This window comes from Equus caballus, chromosome 5 (assembly GCF_041296265.1).
Source record: "Equus caballus isolate H_3958 breed thoroughbred chromosome 5, TB-T2T, whole genome shotgun sequence".
Classification (NCBI taxonomy): Eukaryota; Metazoa; Chordata; class Mammalia; order Perissodactyla; family Equidae; genus Equus; species Equus caballus.
The window spans coordinates 64,669,728-64,687,691 of NC_091688.1; the positions used below are offsets into that span (position 1 = coordinate 64,669,728).

At 42.5% G+C, this 17,964-nt stretch overlaps 1 protein-coding gene across 2 annotated transcripts; it reads left to right on the forward strand.

Annotated features, from left to right (window-relative positions):
- Positions 1 to 870: 870 nt before the first annotated feature.
- On the forward strand, positions 871 to 13,979 carry HENMT1 (HEN methyltransferase 1). Of its 2 annotated transcripts, XM_070267248.1 has the most exons (9): positions 871 to 1,038; positions 1,360 to 1,397; positions 2,042 to 2,142; positions 3,058 to 3,189; positions 6,547 to 6,659; positions 7,384 to 7,518; positions 11,422 to 11,604; positions 12,344 to 12,521; positions 13,246 to 13,979. In XM_070267248.1, exons 3-9 carry the CDS (start codon positions 2,122 to 2,124, stop codon positions 13,750 to 13,752), a joined length of 1,269 nt encoding a protein of 422 aa, XP_070123349.1. In that variant the 5' UTR covers positions 871 to 1,038; positions 1,360 to 1,397; positions 2,042 to 2,121; the 3' UTR covers positions 13,753 to 13,979. The 2 variants fall into 2 exon arrangements, with proteins under 2 accessions (XP_070123349.1, XP_023497285.2); XM_023641517.2 differs by having other exon boundaries at positions 966 to 1,397.
- Positions 13,980 to 17,964: the final 3,985 nt, after the last annotated feature.

Consider the following 17,964-nt stretch of genomic DNA (forward strand, 5'->3'; position numbering starts at 1 on the left):
TATTTGATGGGCTAGAGCTTAATCGCGCGCCTTATTTGGGAAACCCTAGCGGCCTGATCGGTTGTCCTTAGGTTCGCATTTCCAGGCTTAGGCTTTGGTTTGCTTCCATAGGCTGCCAACACATTAGAGCCACCTCAGTCTAATGGCCTCCTTGTTTACCTAATTTAAAAATAACCAGAAGTGGAATTCATTTATTACTGTTTAAAGGTTCTGCTTAAATATTCTGTAATAAGGAATATGCTCCTTTAATGAAGACAGTCTGTTAAAACCGCAGGCCAAGAGGAACCTCTCAAGGAGGGAAGCTTAGCTTGAGTTACATACTTGTTTCTCTGAGACTAGATTCCTCAATATACCAAAACCAAAAATTGTATAATTTAGCTTTGTGATGCCCCAAAGCTACTAACATTGTGCTTTGCATTAAGATATTAAGTGTTTGAAAATACAGTTCCAATATATTACTTATGGTATATTAAGGGGCTATTAATTCATAAGTAGACGCCAGCTTTTCAGTCTCAACATAGGACTAAATTTCTTTTTCCCCAAAGAAGGCATTTCGCTTCTCCTCTCTCCCTCCTACATTTCCATCACATACAAGAATGAAATAACTGATTTATAGTGTCAGGCTGAATCTCTGCAGGGGTAGGAGGCCACGATACACTTTCCTAAGGGATGAGATAGTTGCGTCCCCAGCACGTGGAAACAGTATACCAGTTGGAGGTTTGGGAACTGAAAGAAAGTTTTTCCGAGAGTTCAGGTGTTACTGGAAGCACTTTACTCGGCCCAGAGTCCCCTTAAGGCGCCGTGGATTGCTCCGGGGAGCAGAGCGGCAGCTGCCGCGGACACCAGCCGCTGGCCGGCTCGCGCTCGGCCGGTCGCCCGCCGGCGGCTTTCATTGGCCCGGGCCGTTTCCAGCGCCGCGCAGCGCACGGGGAGAGCCGCGAAGCCAACAGCCGCCCGAGCCCGCCGCCCCGCTCGCGGCCCGCGGATGCGCCTCCGTCCAACAGTCGCGGCTCTCGGCCGGCCGGGCGGGTCCCCGCGGTGCGCTAGCGGGGGATGCGGCGGGGAGAGGGGGCCCCCGGGGTTCGGATGATGACCTAGAAAATGCCTTCGGGGCATGCGCCCCAGGCCGTTAAGAGACACAAAACCGACGCCTCGGAGTCGGGAGCGCCGAAGGATGGGGCTGGGCGCAGGGCGGGCCGGACGCCGCGGGCGCAGGATTGGGGGCGCCGCAGGTGTGGGCGGTGCAGGTGGGGCCGCGGCGGGTAACGTCACGGTGGGCGGGCGCGCGGCGGGGGCGGGGCCCAGAGCTAAATAGGGCCTGGGGTCGCGCTGACCGCTCAGTTCTGCTGCTAGCCGCAGTGCCTGCGCTTCGTCTTGCTCTTGCTGCTCACTCAAAGGTAATGGATGCCACGACTCATGCCCTGGGACTACCGTAATGCTGGCTCGCGTGGAGGCGGGGGGGTGGGGGGGGGGTGGGGGGGGAGGGAGTTCGGAATACGAGTAAGAGAATAACTTGAGAGTTAGGTGATTGACATGTTGCCTACATTTAAGACTAAGTTCTCGTGGATAGAGACAAGGATGCAATAGAGAACCCAAATTTAAATTCAAGTCCATCAGTGAATTGAATAGACGTGGGAGCATCTTTAGTTTATCTATGACTTAGGCCACTTTTTCGCCCTCGAAGTTTCATTTTGACCTTGTGTGACCGAGTAGTTGAAAGCAATTTCAAAGAGGTGAGGGCTTTAATGAAAAAGTCACAACTGAGAGAGTCATTCAGTTTATAGCAAATTAAACTAATAGTCAAAGGGGCCAATGGGTGTTAGTGCGTTTAGCTGGGTTTGGCCTGGTGAAAATTGGCTTAGGCTTTTTGAGCCTGTTTGCTATTGTCTGAAAAAATAGTTAACTGAATAAATTCTGTGGATTAAATGGTAACATTGAAAGAGAGAGGAGAACGCCCATGCTCTTTCTTTCCGGATGAGGTAGCCTCCTAATTGTGTCCAGGCTCCTTTTCTTTATAAAAATTGGGATTTTATATTCACAGCTGAGTCGTTCGTTGCTGATTTCTAGAGCTTGAAGGGTACATCTGCATTTTTGTCTCAACGAAACTTGGAAACAAAGAAAATGGCAGAAAACAAGACCGAGGTAATGCTTCCCTTCTTAACCCACTTTTATGACTCAAGAGTTATTCAGCCCACGTACTGTGCTGTAGTTACAAGCAAAATCCATCACCATTAGCACCTATCAATTCCTGAGGTGTTGGTTGAGGTAAACAAGGCTTTATGTAGATGAAATTGCACTCAAATAAGCGTTTCTATTTTTATCATTGTTTTAAGTAGCAGAAACTACTTGCAATAAGAGCTTAGCAATAGAGGAGAGACAGCGCTCATGCCATATAGAACAAAGACAGCTGGGGATTTTGAGCCTGTGAGGGGTCAATGGATGGAAGAGAGGAGACATCAAGGGCATGGGGATTCTTGCTAAAGATTTAACAATTCTTGCTGAAGGCAGGCCAGAGTGATCAGGTATCAAGAGTGGGGCATGAGGAATTTGGTCAGAAACAGCTTGATCAGATGTCAAGGGTTGAGGGTTTTCTCTAAACTGATATAGCAGGATTTTTTTCAAACGGAGCTGGGCAGGGCAAAAAGAGGATGGGGACTAGGTCAGGGCCTAGTCGGAAGCCTCAAGTTTGGTCAAGGAGAGTCCTTGTCAACCAGTTTCCAGCCTGCTGCCTACCTGGACCACAGGCTTCAGCAGTTCACTCTGCTGAAGGTCCCTTGTGACTAGGAGACTCAAAATCGTTTAAATGCCTTCATAAGTAATTTTCTCTGGAGCTGACTCTAAGCTATAGGAAGCATAAAGCCAGATTCTCACTTGATGGAAGACGTGAGAAGGCTTAGGTGAATTGCAGAGGAAATGCAGGGCCACCGAGTGACTTTCAGACAGAGGTGGTTGGAGGGCCAATGTATTCTAAAGGTAACTGGGAAATAACGCTGTTTTTTTCTTATTTAATTCCTAAAGTCATGCATGATTTAGAACACTTCCCTTTTACTTGTCAAGTTTCAGTGCAATGGTGTGGTTGGTGGTAATTTTGAAGCTGTCAGGAAGAAGTGGATTGAGTTTGATCCTCCGTTATACAAACAGCGTTACTTCTTCGTGAAAGACTTGGTGAATCAACATAAGACCAAGAAGGTGGGTATTTCTTACCCAACGTTCACTTGTTAAATCTGTCTTATGAAATGTTTTGTCAAACAAGAATGAAATCTTATTAAGGACTTAGTAAGCAGAGACGATTCAAAAAGATTGTCAGGAGGGAAAATGATTATTGTAATAGGGTGAACGCTGTGACTGTGAAATCCACATGTGTCTCAGTAGTTTGGGAAAAAGCGTTTTTTTTTAATATAAGTAAACTAAGAAAAAGCTGGATGAGAACAAGTAGGATAAACGGGTGGTGTGATTGGTAGTAGTTATTCTGAGGCCAGCCTATTTTCTGGGAGGGAGCCTGAAGTAGAGGCCGCTTGTTTCCTCAGATTGAGGGCAGTCCAAAGTTCAGGGGCCTGTGGGAAGGAGAGAAGCTTGACCACAAGTTGGTTAACAAGAATTTTGTTCTGATCAGTGGGATAAGTAGTTAAGCTAACCATTTAAGGCACAAGGTGGCCTCTGAGTATGAGGGAAGATTCTTGAAAGCCTGAGCTCCCATAGGTGGATTCCTCTAACCTGTTTACCGGGAGCACAGGGTTCAGGTAGTTGAACATTGCCAGTTTCAAATGTGAAAATCTTGACATTTTACTGTTGGATGTGATCTTGTAGGTTCCACGTTTCTAGAGAGTTTAGTCAGAACAGCAGGCAGACCAGTCTTGCGGACATAGGTATTGTGGTCCTTTGTAATTGGAGGATAATGAACATACTCAGCTAGTTTCAGGGGACAGTCATGATTTCATACAACATACAAACATCTGGCAGTAGATATCTGGTTACCAAACTATGGATTGGATGGTCTGGATGGAGACCAGAAGCTGGTAAATTGAATTTCTAGATGGAAGGCTTTTTCTGGTTTTATTTTTGAGGAAGATTAGCCCTGAGCTAACATCTGCTGCCAATTCTCTTTTGCTGAGGAAGCTTGGCCCTGAGCTAACATGCATGCCCATCTTCCTCTACTTTATATATGTGGGATGCCTACCACAACATGGCTTGACAAGCGGTGCCATGTCCGCACTCGGGATGTGAACCTGTGAAACACAGGCTGCCAAAGTGGAACGTGCACACTTAACTGATGCACCACCGGGCTGGCCCCAGGCTTTTTCTTGTTTCACTTTCAAGACTTGGTGAAGACTTTGTGTGAAACTTTCCTTGTTTTAACTACACCACTGCTATTTCTATACTTGTACACTGTTGCAGCTACGTGTTTGTAACCCTATCAGGGCACAAGAATTCAGTTGAAGCATTGGAAATTGCCTCTTTGGCAGCTCACAGTTCAGTATGAGTATTTCTTGGGGTTTGAAGCAATGCTTTGTCAAATAAATTAAATGACTATGAGAAACGAAAGTAAAGAAAGTAAAGCTTTCTTTGCTGAAGCATGAAGCTGACTGTTTAAGGACCCAAGTACTGATTTTGGAGGGGAAAAGTATGTGTACCTAATCTTTTCTCCTATTATGTAGACAATAGCAATGACTCTAGATTAGGAGCTCTTTCTATGAAGAAATTACTTTGAAGGGGATTAATTGTACAAAATTTCAAAGAGGAAATTTAAAAATCTTCCCAGCAACTCTTGTCAACGCACTGGTTCCGTTCCTTGGGTTGCAAACCAATCCAGACTCAAAACCTCCTTTCATTCTCTAAGGACTTGTACTCTAATCCCTCCTGTTAATTTATGATCAGCTTGCTCTTGAAGGCTTTGCCCTTCAGCTGTTGGGCTGTTTTGGTGGGAGTGGGGTACAATGGGACAGTGGGAGGAAGGCATGGAGCCCTTGGTATCCACTTTCCCTTTGTAGCAAAGTTTCGAGATTAGTGTTGGTGTAGGATTCTGTCTGGGTAATGCCTCCTTTCTGTGTCACTGTTGAGTTGTTTGGATTTCCTAGGACCAAGGGAGTCCGTGGGCAGGCCTGGGGAACATGAGAATTCTGCAGCGTCAGTTATAGGCTAAAGAATGATAGACCATTAAGGAAAATGGTAGTCTGTCTAATGAGTTTGGTAAAATTAAACTCTATAGACTTTGCTTTTTGTCAGGATTGCACCTACTACTGGGGATCAAATACTTAGTAGGATAGGTTCAGCTCAGTTTCTGCATGGAAGACAGTTGGGCATACTATACCATATATTATACTATGTTGTATTGGGTATAAATTAGTGCAGTTTAGTGCTTCCCATAATTTGCTTCCTGAAACTAAACTTTTTATTTCAGTTCTGTTTCCCTTCTTCCACTGTCCTATAAAAGTGCCTTCCTCAAAAAGGAAAATTACTGAATGACAGAGGGAGCAACATGCAGGCAGATTGCAAGGTTTACCTAATATGTTTAAGGAAAAGGTTCTGTGGTCAAACTCATTTGAGGAAAAAGTGGGTTAAATAAGGTTGAATGTACCTTCGCTGCTAAGATGCAGTATGAATATGCCAGAGGGGAATTAGTGTTCCCTGGAAAACAACTTGGTAAACACTGCAGCAGAGAACTCATAATCTCGATTTTACCAAGTGCAGTTTTCTGATGGAGTGAATTTTGAGATACAAAATAGTATGTTTTAGTTTTAAACCCTTAAACCTATTTATGCATTTTAAGAGAATACTTGGGGGCCAGCCTGGTGGTGCAGTGGTTACATGTGCACGATCTGATTCAAAGGCAGCCTGGGGTTCACCAGTTCGGATCCTGGGTGTGGACATGGCACCGCTTGTCAAGCCACGCTGTGGTAGGCGTCCCAGATCTAAAGTAGAGGAAAATGGGCACGGATGTTAGCTCAGGGCCAGTCTTCCTCAGCAAAAAGAGGATTGGCAGCAGATGTTAATCAGGGCTAATCTTCCTAAAAAAAACTACAAAAAGCATAAAGCATAAGGCTAAAAAAGAATACATGAAATATTATTTAGTATTCAGAAATAGTTCATGTCCCAAGAAAACTACTGAAGGCTGGATTAGAGCCAATTAGCTACCCTAGAAGCTGATTTGAGGTATCTTTTTAGTGTGGGTGCCCTATCCAGGCATACTGATTTGTCTTTTATACAGTATTTTTACTGTACCTTTTCTGTGTTTAGCAGTTGTGTTAAACAGTTGTCTACAGGATGCAGTAGAGAAACATTCTGTACAGGTTTATAGCCTGGGAACAATAGGCTGTGCCATGTAGCCTAAGTGTGTGGTAGGCTTTAACATCTAGGTTTGTGTAAGTGCTCTCTGATCCCACAATGACAAAAATCGCCTAACGATGCATTTATCAGAACATAACCCCATCATTAAGGAAGAGACACATGACTGTATTATGGTCTTATTTCTGTTGCTCAGAGTTTTTGAACATATTGTCTTCTGGCTATAAATATCTTTGGAATAATGATACTCGGTCTCATCTACAGGTTGCAGACTTGGGGTGTGGTGACAATACGCTCTTATGGATCCTAAAAATCCACAGTTGTGCTGAACTGCTTGTTGGAGTAGATATCAATGACTCTGTGTTACATTACTCAAGGTAATACCTATTTTCTGAAAAAATTGCTCATTAATCTAAAACTAGTCTAAAACACTAATGATACTTAAAGGAACTGTCTGTTATGTAACTTGTTTTAAAAGATTGGCAGTATGAGAGCCTCAAGCTCACCAAATAACACTAATTGGCTGTATGTGCTGTGAATAATACCTGTGTTTTGTTTCTACCAATGTAGAAAGTATAGCCTCAGTTAAGTAGTTATAGTAGTCAAGGCATTGCAATTCAATTTCAAATTGCGAAATCAATTACTTCAATGCTACACACCATGATACCTTATAGAAGAGGATGTAAATTGCACCAGAGCACTGGGGCAAAGGCCCCAGGCCTCCAGTTTGAAACAGAGCAGCGCTCCAATCTCTTTGATGTTAGGCTTCCAGAAATTGTTTCAAGAATATTATTCTTCGAAAGAGCAAAAAGTTAAAAAATCACTGATCCGGAGTAAGCTGAAAGACCAAAGGTATTAGTAATGAGAGCAATATCAAATATTCAGAAATCTTGTTCTCTAACCAGTTTTTTCCCTGTGAGAGAGGAAGTTACCCTCTGACCTGGTGCTTAATACATCAAGTCAGGGAAAACAGGCCGTGTCAGACTTGGCAATACAGGTAGAAGATAATTATCAGAGGATCAGAGTTCTGTTGCTGGTGAGATTTACTATGTAAATTGCTGTGTTCAGATGGTCCTTTCTAATTCAAAAATGCTTCCGCAGGAATAAGCTATCCCCATCCTGGGGCGACCAGCTGAGTCCCCGGGATCTGGATTTGACCGTTACTCTGTATATTGGCTCTGCCGTGGAGAGAGATAGCCGTTTACGTGGGTTTGACTTAATAACATGTATTGAATTGTAAGTATTAAACTGATTCTTACTGTATAAATTCATTTAAAAACTTGAGTGAATTTGCTCAGTAAATTTAGTGTGCTAAATATATACTTGTCATAATCTGAATTCTTATTGGTAAAGAAAATTGCTTGTCAGTTGGGACTAGCTTTTTACTGGACATTTTATTTGGAAATAATTGCAAATTTATAGGTCAGTTGCAGAAGATAAATGGGACCAGAAACACCCAATATCCCCTTGATTATCCAGATTCACCTATTAATATTTTCGTCATTTTCTTTGTCATTTGTGTTTGTGCCTTCCCTCTTCCTCTCTCTCCCCCTCTCCCTCCAAACAGTATTTTTCTGAACCATTTAAGGGTAGGTTTTACCCTTTGCCCCTAATAAATTCAGTATGCATTTCCTAAGGCAGGTATTAATGAGAATATTTTTCGTTTTTGGCTCTTGGTGATTAGATTTAGGTTATGCATTCCTAGAATATTGTAGAACACTGAAGACGTTATTTGGGTTCTTGTCCATCTGGAGGCACCAATGTCCATTTGTTTCTCCTTGGGGATGTTAATTTTGATCCCTAGTCAAGGTGTGTTGCTCTAATGTATAATTAGTGTTTTGTTTTTTCTTGCACAGCTAATAAGCAGTCTAGGAGGAGAAACTTTAACACCGTGCAAAATATCTTGCCACTCATCCATATTTCCCCCTAGGTTTAGCATTCATTAATGGTTCTTTCCTGATCCCATCTATATGCCGAGGTGGTGAGTGTTTTTGCAATTCCAGCACTACCTGTACATTTACCAGTTAACCCTACCATATGCGGGACCCTCCCTTCTCTCCATTTATCATCAGGATGAACTCATGAATTCCTGTTTTTTAATGGTTTGTAACTTATCACTGTGCGTTATTTTGTTGCTCAGATTGTCCCAACGTTGTTCCAAGCTGGCTCCCATTTTGTTTTGATCTGTCATTTTTGTGAGCTCTTATTTTCTGGCATAGGAAGATGTTCCAGGCTAGTCGTCAACCTTTTGTTCCCCAGCCTTGGGGAACGAGCCATTTCTCAAAGGAGTTCTGGTTCCTTTTCATGGGAAATGGTATTCTGAAACCAAAATATGTGCCTCTTATGATCTTCTAGTAGTAGTTAAAGGTTTTACTCTGGGGTCACTTGGCGTGATGGTGTGTTCAGATTGATTTCCAATTTTTAGTAATGTGTTCTCCAGAGCAGAGTGTTTGCTTTTTTTGTATTTTCTATTGCCTTACACATAGTAGACACATAATGTTTGAAATTATGGGAAACATTAGAACATTGGAGAACCAAGGAGCAGTGATAAGATTAGAAGGGAGACTGGTGATAACAGTCACCTCTTAATATATTTTAGTCTCACAACTTATACATAAATATGTCCAAATTGTCCTTGAATCTGTTTCATCTTTTGAACCCATATACCCCTTTTAATTTAATTTCTTTTATTGTAAAATATACATAACCATTTTCCATCCTAGCCACTTTGAAGTGTATAGTTAAGTGGCATTAGCATTTGTGTTGCTGTGCAAGCATCCCCACATCCACAGAACCTTTCATCTTGGCAAAACTCGCTCTCTCCCCATTAAAGAAGTCCCCCTTAGTCCCTCCTCCAACCCCTGGCAGCCACCATTGTATCTTCTGTCTCTGCTAACGGGCTATTCTAGGTCCCTCCTCTAAGTATAATGCAGTATTTGTGCTTTTGTGGGCGGCTTGTCTTACTAGCATGATGTCTTTTAGGGTTCATCCATGCTGTAGCCCATGTCAGAATTTCCTTTTTAAGTCTGAATAGTATTCTATTGTGTGTATATTTTGTAGTTGGTCCATTCATCTGGTTGTGGACACGTGGGTTGGTTTCCACCTTTTGGCTGTTGTGAATAAGGCTATTGTGAACATGGGTGTACAAATATGTGTCCCTGCTTTCAGTTGTTTTGGATGTATCCTCAGAAGTGGAATTGCTGGATCATATTGTAATGTTTATTTCCATTACATTTGTAACGTACTTTTTTCCATAGCAGATATATCATTTAAACATTTCTACTAAGAGGGCACAAGAGTGAGTTTCTCCACCTTCTTGGCAACACTTAACTACTGTAGTTTCTGTTTTCCTTTACTATTTTTTCCTTTTTTTTTAATGGCCACCATAATGAATGTGAGGTGGTATCTCACTGGTTTTCATTTGCATTTTCCTAATGATTAGTTGAGGGGAAGTCACAGAGGCAGGTATGACATGTCTATGACCCAGACCTGGAAGGGGCACATATCTCTTCCACTCTATTTGTGAGAACTTAGGCTTGTAGCCACACCTGGCCTGAAAAGGGCTGGAAATGTATCCTCTAACTGGGCAGCCATCTGCCTGTGACAGCTCTTACTAGGGAAGAAGGGTAGCTTAGATTTGGTGGGACTGGTAGTGACCAGCACAAGTCGTGAGCAAACCGTCCGCCCTCGTGCTTGTTCTGATGTGTCCTGTTGACCACCTCCCTTCCCCTATTTCCCTGTTGGAGTGTGCAAACCTTTGGATTCCTCTTGGCAGCATTGAAGCTGAGGGGCAGGTCTGCTAACTGAGCCTGGTAACACATCACAAGGTGCTGCCACCTTACCGATGGGACCCCACATTTCTTAGAGATGCGGGGAGGGGGTGGGAGTAGAGAAAGCAGAGGCCCAGGAGGAGTGTTAGAAGGTTTTGTCTTTGAAGCCTGGGGGAGGAAATTGTCTCCCTTTTCTGCACAGTGGCTGGGAATTTGCTCGTGGATTGGTTTGAAGCTCAGCCCCTGGGAAGCACTTGTGGATATCTGGTTTCTTTAGGGCAAATCGATTTAGATGGAATGTCAGCCAGACTATCAGACTCATTTTGGGGAACTTTTAATTTTCATGTAATTGCAAATTCACAGTGAAGTTAGAGGAATAGTACAAGAAAGTCGTTCACCAATTGTTTACATTTACTTTGTCTTTTTCTCTATATATTTGTGAATATTTTCCTATCTGAACCATTTGCAAGTTGGAGGCATATCCCCTGACCCTAAATCCTCTAGTATTTATTCTAAGAACAAGGACTTTTCTTAAACATGGTATAATTATATCAGGAAATTTACCATTGATAAAATACTATTATCCAACCTACAGTCCATACTCAAAATTCATCACTTATTCCTGTGATGTCCTTTTATAGCTGTTCATATTTAGCTCTCATTTAAATTCGTCCAGGATCGTAGGCATTTAATTGTCATGTCTCTTTGGTCTCCTTTAATCTGGAACAGATGTGCTCAGTCTTTCATTGTCTTATTTGTCCTTGATATTTCTGAGGAATACTTGCTAATTATCTTGTAGGGTGTCAATCTGGGTTTATCTATTTCCTCATACATTCAGGGTATGCATTTTTGATGAGAATACCATAGAAGTGATATTGTGCCCTTCCTGGTGTATCATATCAGGGAGGTACCTGCTCAGATACCTTTTTTTAAATTATTTTTTTGCTCTTTTGCTGAGGAAGACTGGCCCTGAGCTAACATCCATGCCCATCTTCCTCTATATATGGGATGGCTACCACAGCGTGGCCTGCCAAGTGGTGCCATGTCCACACCCAGAATCTGAACCAGCGAACCCAGGCCACCAAAGGAGAACATGTGAACTTAACTGTGCCACCGGGCCAGGCCCTCATACCTTTTTTAAGAGGTGTTGACAGTGAGGCCCAGAGATCACAGCAAAGGACCTTAGTTGGATAAGAGGACACCATGGGCCAAGGGGAGGATGAGAATTGTTTTTAGGTCATTTAAGCACTTTTACATATATGCAAAGAAAGGATAAATCAATGTAGAGACAAATTGTTTTGCTAAGACAATTAGGAAATACTTGTAAGTGAAGCTTGATTTTATTCCATTGCTCTCATTACCACTTTAGAATAGAACATTTGAATTCAGAAGATCTGGCCAGGTTTCCTGAAGTTGTATTCGGATACTTCTCTCCATCCATGATCGTCATCAGCACACCAAACTCTGAGTTCAACCCCCTGTTTCCCTCGGGTAACGCCTTAAGAGACCTAGATCACAAGTTTGAGTGGAACAGAATGCAGTTTCAGACCTGGTGAGTTCTCAATGTTTTTGTTTACAGTCATGCGGCGCTTGACGATGGGGATGCATTCTGAGGAATGAGAGGAAGTGAGGTGAATGATGTAGGGTTAGGCCAGTATTAACCTTTGGTCTTCTACCCAGAAATGTAATGCCTTTCCATCTTAACTAAGCACTGTGGCTGTCACTTTTGCAGTTTGAGGTGGAACAGCAAAACCAGCGTGAAATTTTTTCCTGCTTCACAATTTCTTGCCTAGAAGATTCATTCTTACTGTAGATCTTAGCAACCTCAGCATAGAATTTTTCTTTCCTTAAGTCAGGAAACTGAGTTTTTCACTTAAAGGAAGCACTTTTATGGCTTCTTTGGCATATCCGAATTGCCAGTATCACTGCTCTTGAGCTTTGGGGCCATTATTAAATAAAATAAGGGTTACTTGAACACAGGCACTGAGATACCAAGACAGTTGATCTGATAACCAAGATGGCTGTGTAGACAATGTGAATACCCTAGACAGAGGGATGATTCACATCCTGGGCAGGATGGAGCAGGATGGCATGAATGAGATTTCATCACCAAATTTAAAACTTATGAATTGTTTGTTTCTGGAATTTTCTATTTAGTATTTTTGGACCATGGTTGCCCATGGGTAAATGAAACCATGGGAAGCAAAACTGGATTGGGTCAGGGAGGATGACGCTTAATATATTTAACAGTAGCTCTAAGTTTAGAAATATTATTCCTGTTTTGATTTCAGGGCTTTAGATGTGGCAAATCGCTACAATTACTCTGTGGAGTTTACCGGTGTTGGGGAACCACCAGCAGGAGCTGAGAACGTTGGATATTGTACCCAGATAGGGATCTTCCGGAAAAATGAAGCAAAGGCAACCGAATTGTGCATTTCAGAGCAGGACGATGAACACGTTTATGAACTTGTGAGTATCTTCCTGAAGTAGCTCCCAAGGCAAGAAGTACGTTTATTAGGATGGTGAGGTTTTTTTACGAGTCCCCAGTGGAGAGAGAAGTGTAAATGACCTTATTTTGAGGTTGACTCTAGGAGAATCATTCTTGCCCTACAACCACTGGCAGAATTGGTCTATGGCGGCTCTCGAGACTGCTTGGCCTTTTGCCATGTCTCAAAGCATATTACAGAGAATAATCTGCTGGAGTCTTAGAATGCTTCCAAGGTGTTGTGCCAGCAGCCCGCTTTTGTATTCTGCCAGGATCATCAGAAGGAAGGTGGAAAGCCAGCAGCACTTCCTCTGCAGCTTGGCTAAGGAAATGCCTGTCGGAACTGAGCCTTCATGCTTCTCAGACCCTTTTGGTTTGAGGAGGTATGATGAAGAATAAACACAATTTTCCTGTTTAACAGCATTGTTTTTTTAACTTTTCCCTGTAATATCAAGTAGGAATAATTAAGTTGGTGTGAATTGGTGGAAACCTGGCTGAGAGAGACTTTGCGCCTTAGAATTTTGAAAGCAAATCAGTTAATGTCCATCTGTGTCAATAGTTGACTTCCATTATAATTGGGGCATTTTTGATTCATAGGGTTTGACAATACGTACATATGGTTAATGTGTATATGCAGTTAATTCCTAATTGTGGTAAAATGTTTGGAAAATTTTCCTATATTAAGTGTTTTGTGTTTTTTCCCTTCAGTTTTATACAGAATTGTATCCGAGTTTACAGCAAGAAAAAGTGCGTAAATTTGTAGTGCTTAATGAAGTGTACCGACAAGTCTACCTCATGAGACGCAGATTTATTAAAATTCTGGATCCGCTGGCTGCCTCTATATTTAATTCAGCAGACTGTGACCCTGCAAAAGTGGAGGAGAGACGGCTTCTTGGACCACCAATGTTCACAGATGCCCGATTAGCTGAGATCAGACTCCTTGGACCACCCTTCACAGAAGCTGAAAAAACCGAGTTCATACTCCTTGGACCGGCCTTCACAGAAGCCGAGAAAACGAAGATAGTGAATTCTCCCAAACCTTTTTGTGTTGGAAATGAGTTTTGTGTACCCCTAGAAAGGCTTCTTGCTTATCCCAAGGTGAACCGTATATGTGACAGCATAGACACGCTAAAAATGTACATTGCTGACACAGTAACACTGAGCAGCGATGGTTCTGCAATGAAGGTTGACATACCTGATCATGATGATTACTGAGCCATCCTCATTTCCTATAATTCGGGGTCTTAACAGTAGTTGGGTTCATTTAGAATTTAAACTTTTTGTGTAGTCATAATTCAAGAAACTTTTTTGAAATTTCCTATCTTTTTTTTTTAATATGCTTTTTTAGCAGGTAGGTGTTGATAGTTTACAATGTAATATACTTATGTTTTTTGTGTTAGAGCTATATGTTGAATGTGACAAATAAAACATTTTAAAGAAAAGTGAATTATCAAATTGTTTTAAAACCTTTCCCCATGGGGTAAGAGTCGCTTTAAAAATCTTTCTAGGGTTCTCTACTTTTGGGCTTAATTCTAACCTGTAATACTTAGCCTAAAACATCATACAAAAGAGGAAGGCAGTTGTTTGAAGGGAACGGAAATCTCTTCATGACGCAACCACAGTCCACAGTTTTTGAGCACCCACCCCTTTTGAGAGCTTCCTGGTTGGAATTGGGGTGGTAATAGCAGTGGGAGAGAGAAACGCAGCTTCATACAATGGGGGAAAACAATGGTCTAAAGGAGAGGCATTTCTTTCTGAGGCACAGGAGTACAGAGGTAAGCCAACCATGCATGGCAGCTCTGGTACCACAGGGACCCATATGTCCATCTTGCTGTTCTGTCCGGGGTGTGCTCGTCAGCGACAAAGATGGATGATTGAGCTTTCGCTACCCCTTGCATATTCCAAACCAGCAGAAAGGAAAAAGGGACAAAGGGCATGTGCTGGCTGTCTGGTAAGGTTTTCTGCAAGTTAAACACCACTACTACTTCTTGACCAGATTGAAGTCTCATGGCCACACCTTGCAGCAAAGGAAGCTGGGAGGTGTACTCTTGTTCTGGGAGGCGGTGTGCCCACTTGGTGGCCTTCTGCCAAGGAATAAGGAAAGATAAGACAATGTGGCAACTTGCTACAAGTGGAATAGCCTGATAACTTGAAACAGGCTGAGGCTTCCTGGGTGCGGTAATTCTCAAGCTGAATATTTGGGGTTAATACAGTCATGCACTGCCTAACGATGTTTCGCTCAGTGACGGCCACATACGATAGTGGTCCCATAATAGGACCATATAGCCTGGGTGTATGGTAGACTGTACCATCCAAGTTCATGTCACTATGGGATTTACATAAGGAAACATCCCTAAGAATTTACCCCGTCCCTAAGTGACAGATGACTATAGGAGAAAGTGGATTTGGGGTGTGGGTGGGAAGAGATTCTAGAAGAGAACAGTCTATTAGTCACATGACTCCAGGGAACCAGCTGTTCTCTCCTTAAATTTCCTAGACTGCTCCATCAGATGCCTCCCTGCCACATCCTTACACTGATAATCCCTGCTGAAAGCATATGATCTAGAGATTTACACTTCTTTTCCCACCCCTCCGCACCCTCACAAAAGGCCCCCTGCGTGTCCTCAAATTTCTAGGCCTCCCACAACTTTTGTCATAGGGCATCTTTCTTGTTGCTCTTTGTTACAGCTAAGATTTCTAGAGAAGGCTAGCTAGCCCTTTATCTTTGTTTCAAGTTTAATCACCTCCCAGATGCCTTTAAGTGCTCACGGCCACCCTGAGTGATGGAACCATCTCTTCCTCAGGGCCCCACCCAGTCTCTGTAACTCCAGTACCTGCATTCTTGGCATTTGTCTTGACCCCAACCCCCAATTTGATACAGACATTTCTTTGCCCATTGAAAGGTTTATGAATGCTTTAAGCCAGGGGTCAGCAAATGCTCTTGTAGGGTCAGAGTAAATCTTTTCAACTTTGCAACTGTTTCATACTGAGTTAGGGTGGAAAAGCAGCCAATAGATAGTATGTAAAGGTGTGGATGTGGCTGTGTTCCACTAAAATGTTAATTAGAGCTGCCAGATTTTGTCCATAGTTTACAGACCCATCGTATAGCCTTAACTCTTCAGCACTACAGAAATCAAGGCCTAGGGGCCGGCCCGGTGGTGCAGCCATTAAGTTCTCAAGTTCAGCTTCTTGGCGGCCTGGGGTTCACCAGTTGGGATCCTGGGTGCGGACGTGGCACCGCTTGGCACACCATGCTGTGGTAGGTGTCCCACATATAAAGTAGAGCAAGATGGGCACGCATGTTAGCTCAGGGCCAGGCTTCCTCAGCAAAAAAGAGGAGGACTGGCAGTAGTTAGCTCAGGGCTAATCTTCCTCAAAAAAAAAAAAAAAAAAAAAAAAGAAATCAAGGTCTTTCTAAAGGGAAAAAACATTAGACTATTTCCTATTGCTATAAATGCAGCCACAGTCAGGTTTGCTAAGGGAATTTTTAGCCCACTTGTGTGTATAATGGGGGCCGTAACCACATGGTATTCTTGTAAGCACTAAGAATAGTGTTTGGTCCATAATGTTCTGTCTGAGGTAGCTGTGTTAATCTTAGGAGTGTCAGATAATTTCAGTATCCATTCTGGAGAATAAGGCTCATTCTTGTATCCAGGCAGCCAATTTCCATAGTGAAGCATATTGCAGACCTGGAAAGTGAACACAATCATTCTACAAGGTTCTGAGGCAGCATGGTCAAACACCCAATTAGTTAAAAAAATAAAACTGGCAAACCTACCTCTTGTATGTATAGAATCTTCTCTGCTCTATGAACAGAATGGGTTGCATATTGTTAACCAGATCTCAAGTGTCTCACAGATACCTACAGAGAGCTGCTGAAATGAGTCTAGTCCTCTCCAGCCACTGCCCCTGTGAGACTTGCCATCTGCTGTCTCTTTACCACCCCTCCTGGGGCATCCCCAGCTCATTGGAAACCTGACCCCCAGGGCGCACTGCTGGATGGTCAGTCCTTTATCTCTGCATTTCTGAGCATAATTGTCCCGGAGCTTCTTGAGAAAGAGGACATAAAAGAAATTTTTTATTCTTGAATGTCTGAAAATGTTTATCCTATCTTAATATCTGAAATGTCACAATCATACGCCTTAGTATGAGTGGGCTTTTTCCCTCCATGTGGGGGGATGCATATCAGTAGGCCCATTCTATCTGGAGAAATGCTTTTATATAATTTCTTTAATAAGTCTTCCCTTTGCTCTTTTGTTGGAGAACTCCTTCTGGTTCTAGATTATGCCTTACATGTTGGGTAAAGCTGATTTGCCGTGTCATAAAACCAGGGCTCTGCGCTGCGTTAGGTCCTGTGGTTTGAGCAGCCTTTGGTGGCAGAGCCTCCGGGGGAGGAGGGAAGCAGTCTTAACCGCGGCCTCCGGCTGAAACCTGACCTTAAGAGGTTTGAAACCTTGGTGGGGAAGGTGGTTGCTCCTCCTCCTCCAAAAACAAACAAACAAAAAACAATCCTGCCAATCAAAAACTGCATTTTTTTCTATAATCTAAAAAAATAAAATTTTAAAAGTAATACTGTAAAAATTAACACAATTCAGAACTTTATAGAATTTAAAGGAAACTTTATAATAAAGACTTTAAACTTTTTCCTTAATATCTGGCCTCCATCGCCATCTTGGGAGCCTGCCTCTCAAATTCACTGCTTCTCTTGAAGGGAGCAGCCCTGCCCAGCATTCCTCATAGAATTCCTGTGGATAAAATGTCTATTTTTTGATATCAATTAATTACTTTACATAAGTGGTATTCACTATATATTTTGATGCACCTTTATCATTAGCAATATATTTTATAAATTCATTCCCAATCATTTGTACTCCATTCTTTTTAAAGATTACATGTACCTCTTTACAAAACATTAACAGTCACGCAGGTTCATGCTAAAAAATTCCAGACTGCTCATAAAGATGGAAAGAAGAAATTAAATGTTCCTCAACAGTTCACCTCCCCACCCCCCTCCATTTCATTCCCTAGAAACAACTGTCAAAGGTTTCTTATGTTTCTTCCCAATTAACTACAAGGGGAATCCAGTTTTGCAAGAACCAGTGGGCTTTTCGGGGGGCAGGTTGTTCCTTTTTCTAAGAAAACCACTTGAATGGGCCACATCTTTTTGTAAATATAGAGGCCTCAAGAACAGAAACTTAAGATGCCTTTGCTCCAAGGAATTAAACTGCACTGTACGGCAATGAAAAATGTGGTTCCGTAGGAGGCAGAGTTTTATCTGCAGATTTTCCTTGGAGAGAAAGTTCTCACCACCACCACCGCCATCACCACCACCTACCCCTCTAGCGTCGGTGTGAAATTTGTGTTACCAGATATTAGCTGGAACCTCCTCTGGCCCTTGAGATCGGAGTAAGATTTGTCTCCAAATTC

Coding starts and splice junctions, on each gene's coding strand:
- HENMT1 (XM_070267248.1), top strand. CDS start 2,122: ATGGCAGAAAACAAGACCGAG. Junction 2,143..3,057: donor TGGCAGAAAACAAGACCGAG/GTAATGCTTCCC, acceptor TTACTTGTCAAG/TTTCAGTGCAATGGTGTGGT. Junction 7,519..11,421: donor TTAATAACATGTATTGAATT/GTAAGTATTAAA, acceptor TTACCACTTTAG/AATAGAACATTTGAATTCAG.